Source organism: Rhopalosiphum padi, chromosome 4 (assembly GCF_020882245.1).
Source record: "Rhopalosiphum padi isolate XX-2018 chromosome 4, ASM2088224v1, whole genome shotgun sequence".
Taxonomy (NCBI): domain Eukaryota; kingdom Metazoa; phylum Arthropoda; class Insecta; order Hemiptera; family Aphididae; genus Rhopalosiphum; species Rhopalosiphum padi.
Window position 1 is genome coordinate 37,005,517 of NC_083600.1, and position 16,332 is coordinate 37,021,848.

At 26.7% G+C, this 16,332-nt stretch overlaps 3 protein-coding genes across 4 annotated transcripts; 2 read left to right on the top strand and 1 right to left on the bottom strand.

The window, feature by feature from the left end:
- The first annotated feature begins 2,532 nt into the window (after nt 1-2,532).
- LOC132930000 (dual specificity protein phosphatase CDC14B-like) lies at nt 2,533-6,067 on the top strand. The gene is made up of 5 exons (XM_060995657.1): nt 2,533-2,883; nt 3,584-3,969; nt 4,218-4,347; nt 5,079-5,260; nt 5,926-6,067. The coding sequence occupies exons 1-5, from the start codon at nt 2,533-2,535 to the stop codon at nt 6,020-6,022; spliced, it is 1,146 nt and encodes a 381-aa protein (XP_060851640.1). The 3' UTR covers nt 6,023-6,067.
- Nucleotides 6,068-8,593: 2,526 nt separating this feature from the next.
- On the top strand, nt 8,594-13,637 carry LOC132930536 (uncharacterized). 2 transcript variants are annotated; one of them, XM_060996465.1, is made up of 14 exons: nt 8,594-8,853; nt 8,914-9,015; nt 9,080-9,182; nt 9,646-9,789; nt 10,387-10,521; nt 10,610-10,741; nt 10,831-10,936; nt 11,651-11,788; nt 11,871-11,988; nt 12,192-12,324; nt 12,405-12,555; nt 12,731-12,935; nt 13,002-13,177; nt 13,240-13,637. In XM_060996465.1, the coding sequence occupies exons 2-14, from the start codon at nt 8,915-8,917 to the stop codon at nt 13,401-13,403; spliced, it is 1,806 nt and encodes a 601-aa protein (XP_060852448.1). In that variant the 5' UTR covers nt 8,594-8,853; nt 8,914; the 3' UTR covers nt 13,404-13,637. The 2 variants fall into 2 exon arrangements, with proteins under 2 accessions (XP_060852448.1, XP_060852449.1); XM_060996466.1 differs by lacking the exons at nt 8,594-8,853; nt 8,914-9,015; nt 9,080-9,182; nt 9,646-9,789 and adding an exon at nt 9,835-9,945.
- A 134-nt stretch (nt 13,638-13,771) lies between these two features.
- On the bottom strand, nt 13,772-15,952 carry LOC132930537 (26S proteasome non-ATPase regulatory subunit 11). The gene is made up of 2 exons (XM_060996468.1): nt 14,808-15,952; nt 13,772-14,382 (listed from the first exon to the last, which is right to left on the bottom strand). The coding sequence occupies exons 1-2, from the start codon at nt 15,794-15,796 to the stop codon at nt 14,145-14,147; spliced, it is 1,227 nt and encodes a 408-aa protein (XP_060852451.1). The 5' UTR covers nt 15,797-15,952; the 3' UTR covers nt 13,772-14,144.
- Nucleotides 15,953-16,332: the final 380 nt, after the last annotated feature.

Below are 16,332 nucleotides of genomic sequence, written 5' to 3' on the forward strand. Positions count from 1 at the left end.
TTATAATTTATTTACATAACTGAACCACTATATTATCGTTATTAAAAAAAAAAAAACAAAAGAAAAAATTCTGTATAGAATTAAATGTCATTATTTCACTTGCGAAATATTCCAATGATGATTATATAACAAAAGGATGCATTTCGAGCATTTCAGTATAATAAAATTGTATTAGGTGCTTGTATGAATTCGAAGGATTTAAATGTAGTTATGATTTGTGAAGAGTAATACTATATTACTATAATATAGTATTAACATAATATTGTAGTTGTATCAATGTATGTATACTGTATATAAATACGAGTATATATGGGAATAAAATATTCTTGTTTCATACCATGATAATATAAATATATCGTATAAAATTATAATTTTTGAGCAACTTTATTTTATAAATGGTCACAGTTACATCAATAAAGTATACTTCTAAGTTCTATTTTTAATTAATCATTGTTGTGCAAAATTATGGATATATTTTTATTATTAACTCAAAACCATTATGAGCACTCGAGCCTCTGTGCTGAACATAGGTATTATATTCGTTTTGTATCGATGAATCCACATAAGAATTTAAACTTAAAAATATGTTTAAGTACCTACCTATCATTATTTGTTTAAGTTATAGTGTACATTTAATTTGATATTATGTTTATGATTATTTTTAATATTCTATGTTAATTTAAGTTTTTTTTTTATTATTATAATACTGATGAAGTGATGAGGGACTAAAGGTAGTATTTTTAAAGTCCCAACAATTGAAAATTGAAATATAAGGTATTGAAGAATATATTTATTATGGCCTGAATAAAACCTATTCTTGTATATTATTTTTACTAATATTTTTTTTAACATATCATATTTTATTAGAATGAAAATATTAAATTACCTATCTCATTAGTCATTATTTATATAATATATTATACAGTTAATATGAACCAACGGTAAAATTATTTAGAGTTAATAGATTGAATTATTGTTAAAATATTAAATTTAATGTTTATATTCTATGACTATGAAGATGAGGAATAATTGATATTATTTATCAATCAGATTTATTTTTAAGTGTATTATCTCTAACATATAATCTAGGAACTGCAGGAGTATTTTTTTCTCCATGATGAATAAAATCCCCAAAAATAAAATTATAACTTATTATATAATTCCATACAAGGATCATTATTTATATTGGTTATTATTTTGTTCGTGCAAATATATTTATAACTATATTACAAAAATGTTATGATAAAATTATCCAAAGTTTATTAAAAAAAAAAAAAAATATTTTTATAAATTATAAATATCTATGGCATTGAATGATTTGAGAAAATAATACGATGACTACCGTTATATAAACCTTATTTGTCCGGTCTTAACCATTCGTCCAATCACATAGCGCTTCCACAGATCTGCAAACAACATTTAATAACAACTTCGTATGTTGTTTTTCAAGGTAATTTGTAATAATTTCAAACTTACTCGATTTATAATTACTATAATTAGTGTATACACACGCCACACGCGTGTACAATCGAAACGCAGTCTTATTGACGGATATATAGCTAGGGACCATAGATTAATTTGGTTGTGAAATTGTCCGTCATCGATGTAATAACAAAATAATACCATGTTTTTGCAGTCACGTTGCAGTTATACATATAGGTAATACTAATCTTTTTAAATATAACCGATCAATTGTGGAGTACAACGACGAAAATATAAGTAGCCACTACATATGCCTATATCATATATGTGTGTATAGTTTTGTTTTTGGATTTTAATTAACTGTTGAAAGTGATTAGTGAAAAATTTGTTACATCACCTAAATATTTGAACAGTTTTTAAATTTTAGTGATGGACTGATGGACATCAAAGGTGATTTTTTCAGGATATGTATAAATAGAAATATGCTTCGTTAGAAAATTATTGTCCTTAATTATAGGTACGTGGTCTTGCCTAATTTTACTTAACCTATTAATTTTTCGTTTGGTAAATTTATTATCTATTATGTAATTATTATTCAAATAATTGGATCATTGTCAAATTAAAAACATAATATTATATTACATTAATAACTATATAACCCTGTAAACTATCAAATAGGCAACTAAAGTGGTACTCGTGAGTTTACGAAATATATCAACACATTCCCGGCTTTTGATATAATGTTATTTAATTTTTCTCGCTTTCAATATAATGAGTATGACATTTAATGATATTATTATATAATATCAATATATCATATGTGTCATATTTACTCTGTTGAAATTTGAAATAATTTCTGGATGTGTATCGTGATTCAAAATGTTCAATGACGCGAAATGGGTACTCACTACTCCCAAATGTAGTCATCATTCGACATTTTGAATGAATCGTGGGTTGAAAATTGTTATTATAAATTCAACCACTTTTCCCATATATGTAACCAAATTTCAGGTAGAAATGAGAAAAAAATACTTTTATTTTGGAATATACACCTTCTATAATAAACGTGTGTAATTGGTGTGATAATTTGTAGGAAATAATCAATCTGAAATGAACAAAATATGCGAAAATGTCTTGGGACCTATGTTGTCTGAAATAAAGGACTTACGTAGACTTATCGTGATCATTCCGAATCGTCTGTACCTGGCGACCTACTCAACACGCTGCCGTCGTTCAGACACAACAGAACTGCACTTCTTCAACACCGACTACAATGATGATTACTGGAATGGCGGTTTGGCGGCTTACAAACCGCTAAACTTGGGCTGTTTGATACAATACATTCGTAATGTAAACGAAAAAATGTATAATCACCGATACGCGTCTAAAACTATTGTACATTACACAGTCGACAACTCTAAGGAATATAATGACGCCGCGTTCCTCATCGGTTCTTATGCGGTAAAACATTTTAATATAGTATAAGCACAAGCTGATAAACCAACATTTCATTTTTTAAATGGTAGTTAAATAACTTATTTGTTGGAATTCCAAGCAGAGCTTTAGAGCTATAGTGCTTTTTTGTTAAGGTTTTTTTTCTGTAAACAACTTTTCATCCGTAAGACATTATATTATATTACCATTTAGAAACAGAAAGGTAGTACATCTCGATATTTATTTTTCATCTTTTTCAACATTTTCTAAAACCATATTCATTAACTATTAGATATACCATGTTGCTTAACATAGATTTTAATCGCATTATATAACATTTATCTACCATTACAACCAATTTTGTATTTTTAATTTTAATATAATAGTGAATTGACCTATTATCATTTTATCAAACTTAAAGGTAAAAGCATTATCTGTGTTTACTTTATACGTTGGTGTTTGGTAATAGGTCAATTCACTTTAATATTAAAGCAAACAATACAAAATTGATTCTGCTGAACGCAAATTCGCTGTACTGTACGTTATTTGTTATAGAGTATAGATGACGTACAATGCATCAACGTCTATCCTCTGAATAAAATATATATATTTGGTTAATAAATAATAAGAGACGTGCACGGGTCTCATGTACCCCCTTTAAATACGCTTCTGTAGATCGTAAAAATACAACGCATAAATGATAAAATATAATTAAATGATGTCGTAGATTGCCGTAAAACAAATGGATCTATTAACCGTTCATTCCATGCTGAAGAACAACAGCTATTGCGCTTACGGAATGGATTCGGTTTTCGGTTACGGCAAAAACGATGGCATTGCCTTGCATGAATGTTTGAATGTCGTGTACAAAGCGATCAAGTACAGGATGGTGAACTTGAACGATTTCAAATTCCAGGAGTACTGCGACTGGAGTCGTGAAATGACATGGATAGTGCCCGACAAGTTTATCGCTTTCCGTGGTCCTATCGAATGTAACGACACTGCAGCGGGGCCGGGCTGCAATGATTTACTACACAATTTCGTTAAATACTTTAAAGAAAATAACGTAAAGACAGTTATCAGACTAAACGATACAGAATATAACAGTTTTTGGTAAATATTTCTAATGATCATCGACAGTAATTTTTTAATAAATAATATTGACATTATATTATTACATCTGCATCATACCTGAATACATTTTTAGTAAATTTTAAGCGAAATTACCTAAAAATTTATTTGAAACCAATACCTATTTATTATACCATACAGTATGTTATAGACAATAATATACGAGTATTATCACATATAATGTGTGATGTATCAAAATGAATAAAACACTTGTCGTGTCATTGTTGCAGGTTTTCCAATTCCGGTATTGAACACATTGATTTGTATTTTGAGGATAGTTCAGCGCCAACGGTCGAGATTTTGAAAACGTTTTTACAAATTTCCGAAAAGTCCCCTTACGCCATAGCAGTGCACTGCAGGGTAATATGATTAAACAATATTATTTAGTGTTATTTTTAAATTTTTAATTGGGCCATTGATTGTATCATCGAAGTATTAAATGCTTGTGTATAAATATATTTTATGATGTTTAAGTGTACCTACTTATTTATAGTAATCATAACTATTATATTAAGTATGGATAACTATCTAAACTATGTTTGTAGGAGCTAGCTGGATACTTCGTTTTTAATTAAAAATATAAATTAAAAAAAATAGTAGGCTCGTTTTAATTTTTAAAGGGATTCTATTTTTGTGCGTTCTTGCACTTATATTATTATACATTTGATTTTAAGATGTATAAACATCAATGATTTAAAAAAATACTCATCTTCAAAAATTGAATTAAAAACTGTTCAAACAATTATTAAAAAGTAATTTATAGTTATGTATGTATATTATTGTAGAGATTTCGTAACACAAGTATTTAGTTAATAAGTTTCTGTGAAATTTACAATTTTTTTCCTTTCATTTTAACTTTTACAAATATTTTTAATTATACAATTCTTTACACTGCAATATTATAGGACGCATTCAATATAAGTACTAAAATGCAGTATGTTATTGTTACAATTAAAGAATTGATGTTTTAAAACGATTAAAAACTGTTTTTGTACATGTTATATGATTACGTACCTATTGTTATTTATTATATTTATATTATATAAATTAATAATTAATTACACGAAAAAAAAATCAATTCAAATACAAAGGCTGGTCTTGGAAGAACCGGAACGTTAATCGCGGCCTATCTGATACAGTACTACCGAATGACGGCATTCGAAGCAGTCGCATGGGTGCGGTTGTGCCGTCCAGGTTCCATATTCGCGAGATCGCAACTATCATTTTTGACACACAATGAAAGTATGTTGTGGAAAAAAGGAGATGAACTTCGGTAAGGGGAACTTATTGTAGCTATATATTAGGTCGATGGATGCTGTAATTAATAAAAATCAATGAAATATATTAGGGCAATCAGCTTTCGAACGAGCGATGCAAATCATAAAAACTAGATTTTTAGGTTTAATGCTGTATCTGAAAATTTTAGAAAAGAAAAAAAATAATTTGAAAGTTAGGAAGGAAAATTTCCATTAAACAATTACCTATGCCTAACATATCTAGGTGGCTAAAATGTCAAGTTTTATATCATATGAAATAAATATTTGTAAACAGCAAATTATAAAAATGTTAAAAATTATAACTAGTAGGTATAGTGTTAACTTTGTTTTTTTACTTACCTATTGCGTGTTTATTTGAGTACACTTTTAATATTTAAAATATTTTTTCTTTAATCACAATTCTCTTGTGATATGTAAATTATTTTATTTTATTTTATTTTTATTAGTTGTTCATACAAGTATAGGTCTACAACGGTACAACAACAAATATAATATATAAGGTTTCGAATAGTTAATAATAATAATAATAATAATAATAGACATGATAAACATTTTCATAAAACTAAGTCAAATTATACGCCTCCTAGAAATAAATATTGTATTAATATGAATAATATGATATTTATATAATAACTTGAATATTTATGTTCGTTGTTTTCAGAAAAGTAAAGTTTGGTAACCCATTCAAATTGGCGTATTGCACTCTGGGGATATACAGCACTAATTGCCAGAAAAATCGACATAGCGTAGGTACCTAATACTTACGGGCGAAAGTGCCTGCAGTGACGTGGTAATCCAAATGAATATTATACCGCACGTACCCATATTATATTTACAATCATAAAAAATATCACGAACAATGATCTCTATTGGTACAATGATGCCTATACAAAATACTATCATATTATGGTGGTTCGTAGTTCATATGCAATATGCGCACAACAATTTTTTATAATAAAATAATATATGTTATTTATTTATATACGAACAGACCGTATATTAATTTACACACATTTTTCTCCACGCTATTTTTTTTTTTACATTTTGATTTTTTCGCATCTTTTTCTATTTAGTTGGCGACAATATATACTTTGTAACATAATATACATATTTATATTTAATATCTGTGTTTATAATTTACGTGTATACCATTTATTATGTATATAATATGGACATTAGGCAATATATACCTATTACAGTATTACCTATGTATAAATAGTAAATACATATAGTACCATAGTGCCATGTTAACCATGCATTAGCTCCAGAGATGAATCATAATCACAACACAATACGATTTACTCGAAACCGAGGCGACTAGGTATTTTAATTATAATATTATAAGGCTATCAATTGTTTTTAATTTCGTTCATAAATTTCTTATGTTATCAGACTCGATATTCGATAAGACTGGCCTAGGTCAGGGGCGCAGCAAATAATAAGGGACACACAATTCAAAATATAATATACCTATTATAATATACATTATACATTTTATTTAGAATAGGTACCTATGCGCAAAGTAGTTTTGTTATCATGTTATCAAATAATGAGTGTTGTTGGATAAAAGATTAAAGAATTACCTTGTATATATAAATACATATAAATCATACAGTGGCAGTGGCGTACGCAGGGGGGGAGGTGTCAGAGAGATATGACACCCCCCTTAAAAATAAGTATCTGTTCAAATTATTAAACGATGACTAAAAAAAAATAAGGTCAATTCATGCATATAGGTATTTATGATTTATGACACCTCACTTAAAAAAATCATGCGTACGCCACTGAAATCATATATATATATACATATATGGAATTTTTAGGTTATTCGAGATAGATCATTTAATATTGTACAATATATATTTAGTAGGTACCTATAATACAAATAATATTATAACAAAATTGAAAAGGCTTATGATATAAAATATATGACGTTATAAGTATAATAATTGTATTACGCCGAGTGATAGGTAGTAAACGTTTTGAAAATTGATTTGCATTATTATTATTAGGATATATGTTAAAATAAAAAATAGGATTCAAAATTTAGCTTTCATCGATACCTATATTCTTACTTATTGGTAGATCTATATTGGGGGTACCTATCTATATTTTATAGTATTTAATCATAAATAAATTAATATTTAATAAATTGATGAAAGGAAATTGTAGAAAAAATTCTACGGTTATAGTTTCAGATTATTATTGTCATTATACAAAATTAAGTTAAATTACTTATATTAATATAACTAATATAAATTGCAATCTAGGTTTTAATAAAAAATTATAACTAAGAATGAAAATGTCTAGTAGATAGTTTTTTTGTGTTCTCCGACATATCTGGACACAAGACACTCATGGACTTAAAAAAATAAAATAGCACGATGTATTTTACTCATGCTTGTCGAAAATATTTATATTCAAATTGTAAAAGTGAAATTCATTTTATTAGATCCGATTGAAACGTTTTGAGATATATTTTTAAGCTTATAGTTTACAATTTATTTGGAGTATATAAGAATTATTCGAATTTCATCGGGTTATTTAGGAATAATTAAGACCTCCATTCGAAAAATTATGTAAAATATGGCATTGCATGGTTTTATTTTCTTATTTGTGAGTTAGTCGTCACTTTTTAGCAGTAACGTGCTCAGCATTTTTGAAAGGGGGGGAATTCAATTTTGACTGGTCACAGACCCTAAATTTTTTTTTCATGTAGATAATATATTATATGGATATGACACCCTGATCCCCCCCCCCCCCCGTGAGCACGCCACTGCTTTTTAGAGCAGTATAGTACAGATGCTTGAATTTGCATTTTTGAGGTTGGTTTTTAGAAGGTAATTGGATGTAGGTCTTAGCAAACAATTCTCTATACTTTTCCAAGCGATTCAAAATATTGCTATTGAGTAAAAATGATTGAAAATGTAATTCAATGTTCTTCATAATTATTTCTAATTGCAATTAAAAAATATTGAAAATTCATATTAGATATTCAGCCACAATTTGACTTTTATAAACATTTAAAGTTTAAAAAAGATTTTAAAAAATCTTTCATAACATAGCATTAAAATGCTTTTAATTTGATTAAATTTGAATGATTAAAAACGTAAAAAATGCATTAACTATTAATGTATTATGTATAGATAGGTACATTATTTACAATTGTTTATAAAATTTATATAAATTTTTGTTTAGAAATGTATTATTATTTATTACTATTATTTATTTCTGTAATCGTGATTACTGATAGTGATAAACATATAACAGTGATAACGTTGTTTTTAATATTATCATAGAATACCTGTCGGATATCGTTTCATCATGAGTTTGAAAATAAATACCTATTCTATTAATTAATATTTATTATAATTTTTATTTTATTTGTTTAGCTTAAAATTAAAAACGTTTAACATTTGTATGTGTACTTATAACTAATAATTTTTTGTTTTGAGTTTAAAAATAAAATTGTTCAATAAAATATTAATGATATTATTACTGCATGTCTGCATGTATCTATTGTACTTATGGCTAAGTAGCTTATATTCTACTTTTGTGAACTACTTGTAACATTTTTAAAATATATAACGTAAGTTTTGGTTTTTGATTATGGGTTTTTTAATCAATTAAAAATGATTTTATTGTTTAGGATGTCAATTCCAACTGATTTGCAAAACCAACTGAAGTATCAAATACCAAATTCTGATCAACAAAATATGCAAAAAAATGTTCCTCTAATATTTGATCCTGAGTAATAGTTTTTAGTACCTATTGATGAAGTCGTATAATTTAATTTATATTGTTTCTATGTGTAGGATTATTACACCGTTATATGATGTTAATGACTTGTATCAAAATGCTAAATGTTTTCAAAATTATCCCGACTTTTGCAATAAAACGAAAAATCAAAAATCAAAGGTATGTAATGAGTGATAATGCTTTTAATTCTGCAAAAATTATTTAATTTATATTAATATTAAAAGCATGTGATCTAAAAGTAAAAAAAAAATTAATCTATACAATATACCAACTTATTAAGTGAACTGTATATTTTCATAAATAGTTGTCAACATAAAAATAATGTTATACAAATATACTACTATGACAAGAACATTATTAAAAATTAAGCGACTTATTTTTCAGAAGTAATTGTAAATTCATAAATAAAATTGGTATTTAAAAATATTAACTAGGTGCCTGTTTACTTATTGTACATACTAATATACTACATAATATTATATTTAATTTGTTACAAAAATTTACTGTACTTATGTTTTAAAATCTAATATGTGTGCATTTTATAGTACTATATTATTTGTGCATCACTAATCAATTTTATCAGCTAATTAATAATTATATATTATGATAATAATTGTTTCAGAAAAATGACAAATTTCAAATCACTACACAATTTTTATTTGGTCATCATATACCACCATATTATTCAGTACTAAACCATACATTAATGAATAGATTGATAGTACACTTAAAGAATCCTAATTGTCCTACTGCTAAAACACTTAGGGTTAGTATGTTAAATTATATAATATATTTTAATAAAAGCCTGGAAATCGACAACGTTTTTACTTTTATTTTAGCAATAACGCCTTTCACAAGCAGGCATTTATTCCATTTGAAATTTGTTTTTGGGCATCAGTGACACCAATTATTGTTTAAATAAGTAAAGTTTTTTTAAAGATAGCATTTTTATCAGTCTTTAATTCAGCATTTGATGCTCGTGATAAAAATAAAGTGATTGAAATTAATAATTTGTTAAAATAAAGAGATCTATATTTGTAAATTTTTATAAAAAAAATTATATATCTACATCTTTTTAATTATTTTTTTCATGTATTTTTAATTTATACAATCGGTGTAATTTTTTTTACAATAAGCATAATGGATGAAAGGATAAATAAATGGGCTTGATTGTCTTGATTAAAGAAACTATTTAGTAATAGTACTTCATGATGTGGGTCACAGTGGTTAGTCAAGTAGCATCAGTGTTTTTAATTTAAAATTATTTTATACAATTTTATATTTGTAGTTGTAATACATCAATTTTAACCATGAATTATGTTTTGATTTTATCAATTTATTGTATATTTTTGTAAATATTTAGATGTATAAAGAAATTATTGAACACGAACGAGAAATTTTTAAGGATTGGCTTTCAAATCTTTGGGAAGAAAATTTGAAAAATCGTCGACTGAATTCCATACCATTTATTGAAAGTTATATTGAATCAGCTTGTAATGTAAGAAATTATATAAAATATAAAAGTTTAAGTATCATTTACTATTTATGTATTGGTAAAATAATTATAATTACATCTTGTGTTCTAGTTTTCGAATAATTATATTAAATCACAGTACAGTGGTACATATAGTTCTAAGATGAAGATCGACTATTATATAAAAGATGAAAATGAAGACAGTAAAGTTGAAATGATATATTGTAAAAGACTACAGTCTGCTGTAAGAAATAATAACTATTTTTTATTAAACCAAAATTATTTGATTATATTATTATTATTAATTACAATAACAAATTTTTTATTATTTAGAAAATAAATTCAATTAATCTTCCTCCTTTAGAAATTGATATTAAAAATCTAGAAACAAAAGTTTCTTTTAAAGATGGTATGTTTGATCCGCCACAAAAAATTCCTTGTAAGTAGTAAATCAATAAACACTAATACTAAGTTATCTTTCTGGTTTTACTATTGTAATCATGTTTATGATAGATATTTAAATTTAGAACTGATTAATTTTATCAAAATGAATGCATAACAATTTAATTAATTATTTAAATAGTTTTATAAAGTTAAATATTTTATTCTAAAGTGAGTAATAAATAATAATTATGTAACATATTACAATTTTAAAATGCTCACAAATCACTTAGAAATATAAATAACAATAAAAACTTACTAAATGCCCTAGATGATACTCTTATCTGTCCATTTTATCATAGTCCAATTTATTGTAACATTAAAGCTGACAATGTGAAATTTATTTTACTTTATGTAATTTCTTTATATTACCTATTTTTTAAGACTGAAGTAACATAAGCAGACATCCTCTTATTTACTGACATATTGTACTTATAATCCTACTATGTAAAAGTGTGAATTTGATACCTATCAAACTGATTATTTAAAAATTAAATTTCGACAGTGCTTCAATGTACTTGTAGCCCTCACCAATAAATACTCCTAGGTGCTATGATAATATAGCAATTTTATTTTTTGCTTTCAACTAAACATTACAGTTATGTTAGTAATTATTATATTGTATATTATAAGTTTTACCGTATTACTATGATTTAATTTTCTATCTGTATTGTGTGATGGCTAAAATTATTTAATACTATGTCAATTATAGTCAAAGAAGATGAACATTGTCCTATACTGTCAAAAACCCATAGTATTGATGTTAACATATGTTTAAGTAGTATGAAAAATATAATGAATCTAGAGAAACCCAATAGTTTATGGATTATTCCTGTCAATATAGATATTGGTAATTATTGTATTATTAGTATAGATATTTTTAATAAAAATTAAAAACAAATAATGTGGGTACTGTTTTTTTTCTTTTTTAGATATTGATGAGTGTAAAACAGTTTATGTTGGAGGAGCATTGTGTACTGGACATTTCTCTCAGCAAGAAAAAAGTTGGTACTATCTCAGAAAAGAACTGAAAAAAAAATTCAGAAAAACGTAAGATATTCCATAACATCTTTTGTAGGAATCATGAAATGATAATTATTATTCTTTATTTCTTTTTATTATTCTTTTTTTTTTTTAATCTAAATAAATAAATAATTTAAATATCCTATTTGGTTTTAGTTAACAATACAATTTTTCTGTCCTGAAATTTTAATTATTTACAATCTTGATTTATTAATTTTTAATTTTTATAGTTTACCCAATGAAACCGTTCAGAACCAATGTAATAATTACAACTATGATAAATGGATGTTAAAAGTTACTGATACCAATGGAACTGAAAAATCGTTAAATGTACTTGTAAGAAATAAACCTCATGGTATACAAGTAAGAATACGTCACATTGAGTTAAATATCTTAATATTTATATACAATATAAAATAAGGTATTTATTTTTATATTTTTAGCACCAATTCAAACCACAAAATTCCCCAACAGTATTAATGCCAAAAATTGAGTATCAACCAGAATTTGGCTTTGAAAAAGTCAGTGAAGAACAGCTTGTTGAATATTGGCTTGATACAAACTTCAGATGTCCCAAAACTAAATTAGCTTTAGGTAAATAATATCGCACTATTTTTATAATCATATCAAGCCTTGTCCAGCGAGTGTTAAGATAAAATATTTTATTTTGGTAATTCAACTCTAAAATGAATTAGATGCCACAAACTTTTACCTTAACCAAATGTCCAAATTACCTAATTTTAATACAATCCTATTTTTTTTATCTTAGTCTCAGTTCAGCATAATATGGATCTCATGCAGGTAAAATGGACAATTGATGAGACAGAGAGTTTAAGTTCAAATGGCAAAGATCAAGAGTATCTAAAAAGGTTATATCTTACTCTAGACAAACTCACACAATTAGGCAAAGGAGAATATGTACTGCTTCATAATCCTAAAAAACCATTCCATGTTGATCTTTACCAGTCGTCAATGTAAACAATCAAAATTGAAAAAACTACATTGTGTTAATATTTCTAACAAAGTTATTGTTATTTTAGGTATGGTGGTTTCAATTTATTGAACATGTATTTTGTTTTACAACAGACTGATGTTTCTGATTCATTGGTTTGGAATCCTATAGACTCACAAGTATTATGTCCAATTCATAAATACTTCAATATTGCACCGTGCATGTTCAGGCCAAATCCTGAAGAATTAGATATCCAAATTATAAGTATGTTATATTTTATTATTATTTGTGGGTATTCAAAGGTAAACTTATAATAATGTTTTTAGCTCAACAAGTTAATAAGTATAATAAAGATAAGAAAGTCAAAGAGGATTACGAAAATGCACAACTTCAAAGAAAAAAGCGGATAAAAATGGAGAAAAATAAAATCAAAAGGAAATTAAAAAGAGAAAGTGATATTTTATACAAAGTCAAAAGTAATATTAATTAATTATATACACAATGTTAATTAATTGATACAAGGAAATTAAAAACAATCTGAACTTTATTTTGATGATAATCAAAAGATTGTGATCTTTTTAATTTAAAAACAAATATATTTTTCATAGTTTATTAAGTATAAGTATTGATTTTTTTTTTACGAATGAAAATAAACGCATTGAGCAATATTGTATTTGTTGAGTTTGAAATTGTATTTAACAATAATATAATTTACTAATTTTAATTATCTTTTATTTTTCCAACAATAATTAAAAGCTGACATCAAAGTTTAAATATTTACCTAAGGTTGAATTCATCAATATTTATAAAGAAATAAAGTATATATAATGTTAATTAAATTAATATTGAACAAAAAAATAAGATATACATTTTTATTCCTATAAAATAATAAGTAATGAAAACAAGTATAATTAATGATTAGTAGTTATTATTAATCATTGTATTAATGTACATAATTTTATTTACAAAGAAAATAAACTGTTGAGTGTTGATTATAAATTTATAAAATACAAGTTGTAAAAAATAAAGCCTGCACATACATTTTGATGATTAATATTTAATTACTGATTCTATTTATCCCTAAAATCCAGTAATCTAATTGAAAATAAATAGTACTATTTTATTTTGTCTTCTCAAGTTCATTTATTTAATAATATTATCCAAAAGAAATATTATGTACTCGAAATACAAAGAATTTTTAATTTTTTGATATAATTTGTTAGTTCACTTTTTATGTTAATTTTTTAGCAGTCTGATACAAGGTATCAACAACTTTGCTCATGCTATTTATATTATCTAAAACTAATTCGTAAGTTTCATCGATTTCCGCTTCTTCAAATACTATAAGAATGCCTTCACCCTGGTCTAAAATACCATGGAACTTCTTGTCCAATATCATCTGTGAAAGTTTTCGTTCAACATTTTCCATTGGTAAATTTATTGATTTGGCAACATACTCAACTTGTACTCTGAAAATACAAAAAAATATTTTATTTAATGGTTAGCTAAATAATAAAACTGATTAAGTTGATCATAAGTTGTAATGGATAAAATTGGTAGTTACTCCTTAGAACAAAATGTTAATGTCAGTTAACACCTTTATATTAACACTATTCATTTTATACAAACTATGCTCTAAAGTATAGTTATAAAAGATTTAACTAAATAATATACAAAAATAAACAACTAAATAAAACTATAAAATTATAAGATAAATATTGTTAAATTATAATAATATATTTAATCATTAGTGTTCGTGTAATAAAAATTTATTAAAAATTTGGTGTAATATTAATGAATGTTATAACAAAAAATGAAATAAATCAGATTAAAATGAAACATTCATATCTTATTTTTTTTTAAATAGTTCAAAATCTGAGAAATTGTTATTTACCTTGAGTATGGTTCAATGATTCTACACAAATTTTGTTCCAACATATTTCCATAAAGTGTATCTAAATGTGCTCTGACAATTGGATCGTCTTCCAATTCTTTTTTATATTCATTTAATCCAATTTGAAAATCTGCTAAAGATCTTTTATGACTAGCCTTTGCAATGCTCTTCATTGCTTCTACATCACGACCCGTATATTTTAATGCTAATTTTCCACTTACAATCTGTTGCACATCTTCTGCATTATTTAACATAATCTTTGACAAAAGCATGTACTTTAAAGCCTTGAGTGCTTTAGATGTACTGTCTACGCTGTCAAATCCTTCAAAAGCTTCATAAAAGTAAGAATAAGCAGTTTTAAAGTCTTGCTCATCGGCTGCATGTAAGATTCCAGATTGCAAGTCAAGAGAAGCCTGCATTTTGGGCGGGCAATAAATAGAGTTTGCAGTTGTTCTAGCAGAAGTTAGAGAGGCTCTAGCCTTGGACAAATTATTCAAAGCATGATAAGCTTTGCTTTCCAACAATAAAACATCAACCAACAAATTTTTATCATCCAATTTTTTCAGTTCTTTCAACAATACAGAGCCATGTTGCAAAGCTTCTTTGAACATTCCAGAATCGAAGTACAGGGCCATCAATCTGGACTCCAGGGACTGCCTGAGAAATGTTCGTCGTTCTTCCTTGGCCCATTCTATACACTCCTTACACAATTGCAATTCAATGCCAATGCCTGCTTCGAGATCCAGGAAGAGGTCAACCAAGGATCGCACTAGTTTGGCTGCCTTTGCCTTACTGATTTCGGACAAAAAAGGTCTAGTCTCCTTAATTAGAGCGGCCAATTCTTTGGCCTTACCTTCTTTCTTTAACAGTTCACCCTGCGAAAGGATTAGTTGCTCGCGTGCCATAATCCTGTCGTGTTCCGTTTCGACTTTCTGCATGGCGAAGTCTGACGGCTTATTAATGCGCGCTAACATTGTAGCACCTGCCATTTTGATAATTGCGAAAAGTACGACCGCGTATAACACTTAAATACTGGCAATGGTCCCCGATCACTTCGGGTTTTCGCTTATAAGGACGAATAATAATAAATATACAATGGATATTATACGTACTGGGCAACACTAAATAGAGGAAACTGACAAGGCAAAAAGAGCATGACCAGCGATTTACAAGATTGGTGAGTGTGACCAACATGATCAGCAACAGCGGCCAACAACTAAACAAAATATTTAAGTATACTGTTTATGGAGCCGCTGTTGCAACGGGTTTTGCCGGTTTCCGTGGTGGAGTGTCGAACTACTCGAACTTTACTGTCGACAGGAAGTCAGGAAATGTATTCACTAAAAAGGCTTTTCCATGGTACTCTCCTATTATTATTTATAAGTGAAATAGGAAAATTCTAAGATAGTCAACAAAAAAAATGTACGAAAAATGCTGTCGAATGAGCGTTGTTGTAGAGCTACTTAATGAAGGTGTCGTGCGCATGTTGGTCGCACTGACAAGGTGACGCCGTTACAATGGCGTG

What these genes read in the sequence shown, in the direction of transcription:
- LOC132930537 (XM_060996468.1), bottom strand. Translation starts at nt 15,796, where the DNA reads ATGGCAGGTGCTACAATGTTAGCGCGCATTAATAAGCCGTCAGACTTC. An exon ending in ATCATTGAACCATACTCAAG is followed by an intron (nt 14,383 to 14,807) that starts GTAAATAACAAT and finishes TTGTATTTTCAG; the next exon opens with AGTACAAGTTGAGTATGTTG.
- LOC132930536 (XM_060996465.1), top strand. Translation starts at nt 8,915, where the DNA reads ATGTCAATTCCAACTGATTTGCAAAACCAACTGAAGTATCAAATACCA. An exon ending in TCCTGTCAATATAGATATTG is followed by an intron (nt 11,789 to 11,870) that starts GTAATTATTGTA and finishes TTTCTTTTTTAG; the next exon opens with ATATTGATGAGTGTAAAACA. An exon ending in GATCTTTACCAGTCGTCAAT is followed by an intron (nt 12,936 to 13,001) that starts GTAAACAATCAA and finishes TTGTTATTTTAG; the next exon opens with GTATGGTGGTTTCAATTTAT.
- LOC132930000 (XM_060995657.1), top strand. Translation starts at nt 2,533, where the DNA reads ATGAACAAAATATGCGAAAATGTCTTGGGACCTATGTTGTCTGAAATA. An exon ending in ACAGAATATAACAGTTTTTG is followed by an intron (nt 3,970 to 4,217) that starts GTAAATATTTCT and finishes TCATTGTTGCAG; the next exon opens with GTTTTCCAATTCCGGTATTG. An exon ending in CCATAGCAGTGCACTGCAGG is followed by an intron (nt 4,348 to 5,078) that starts GTAATATGATTA and finishes TCAAATACAAAG; the next exon opens with GCTGGTCTTGGAAGAACCGG.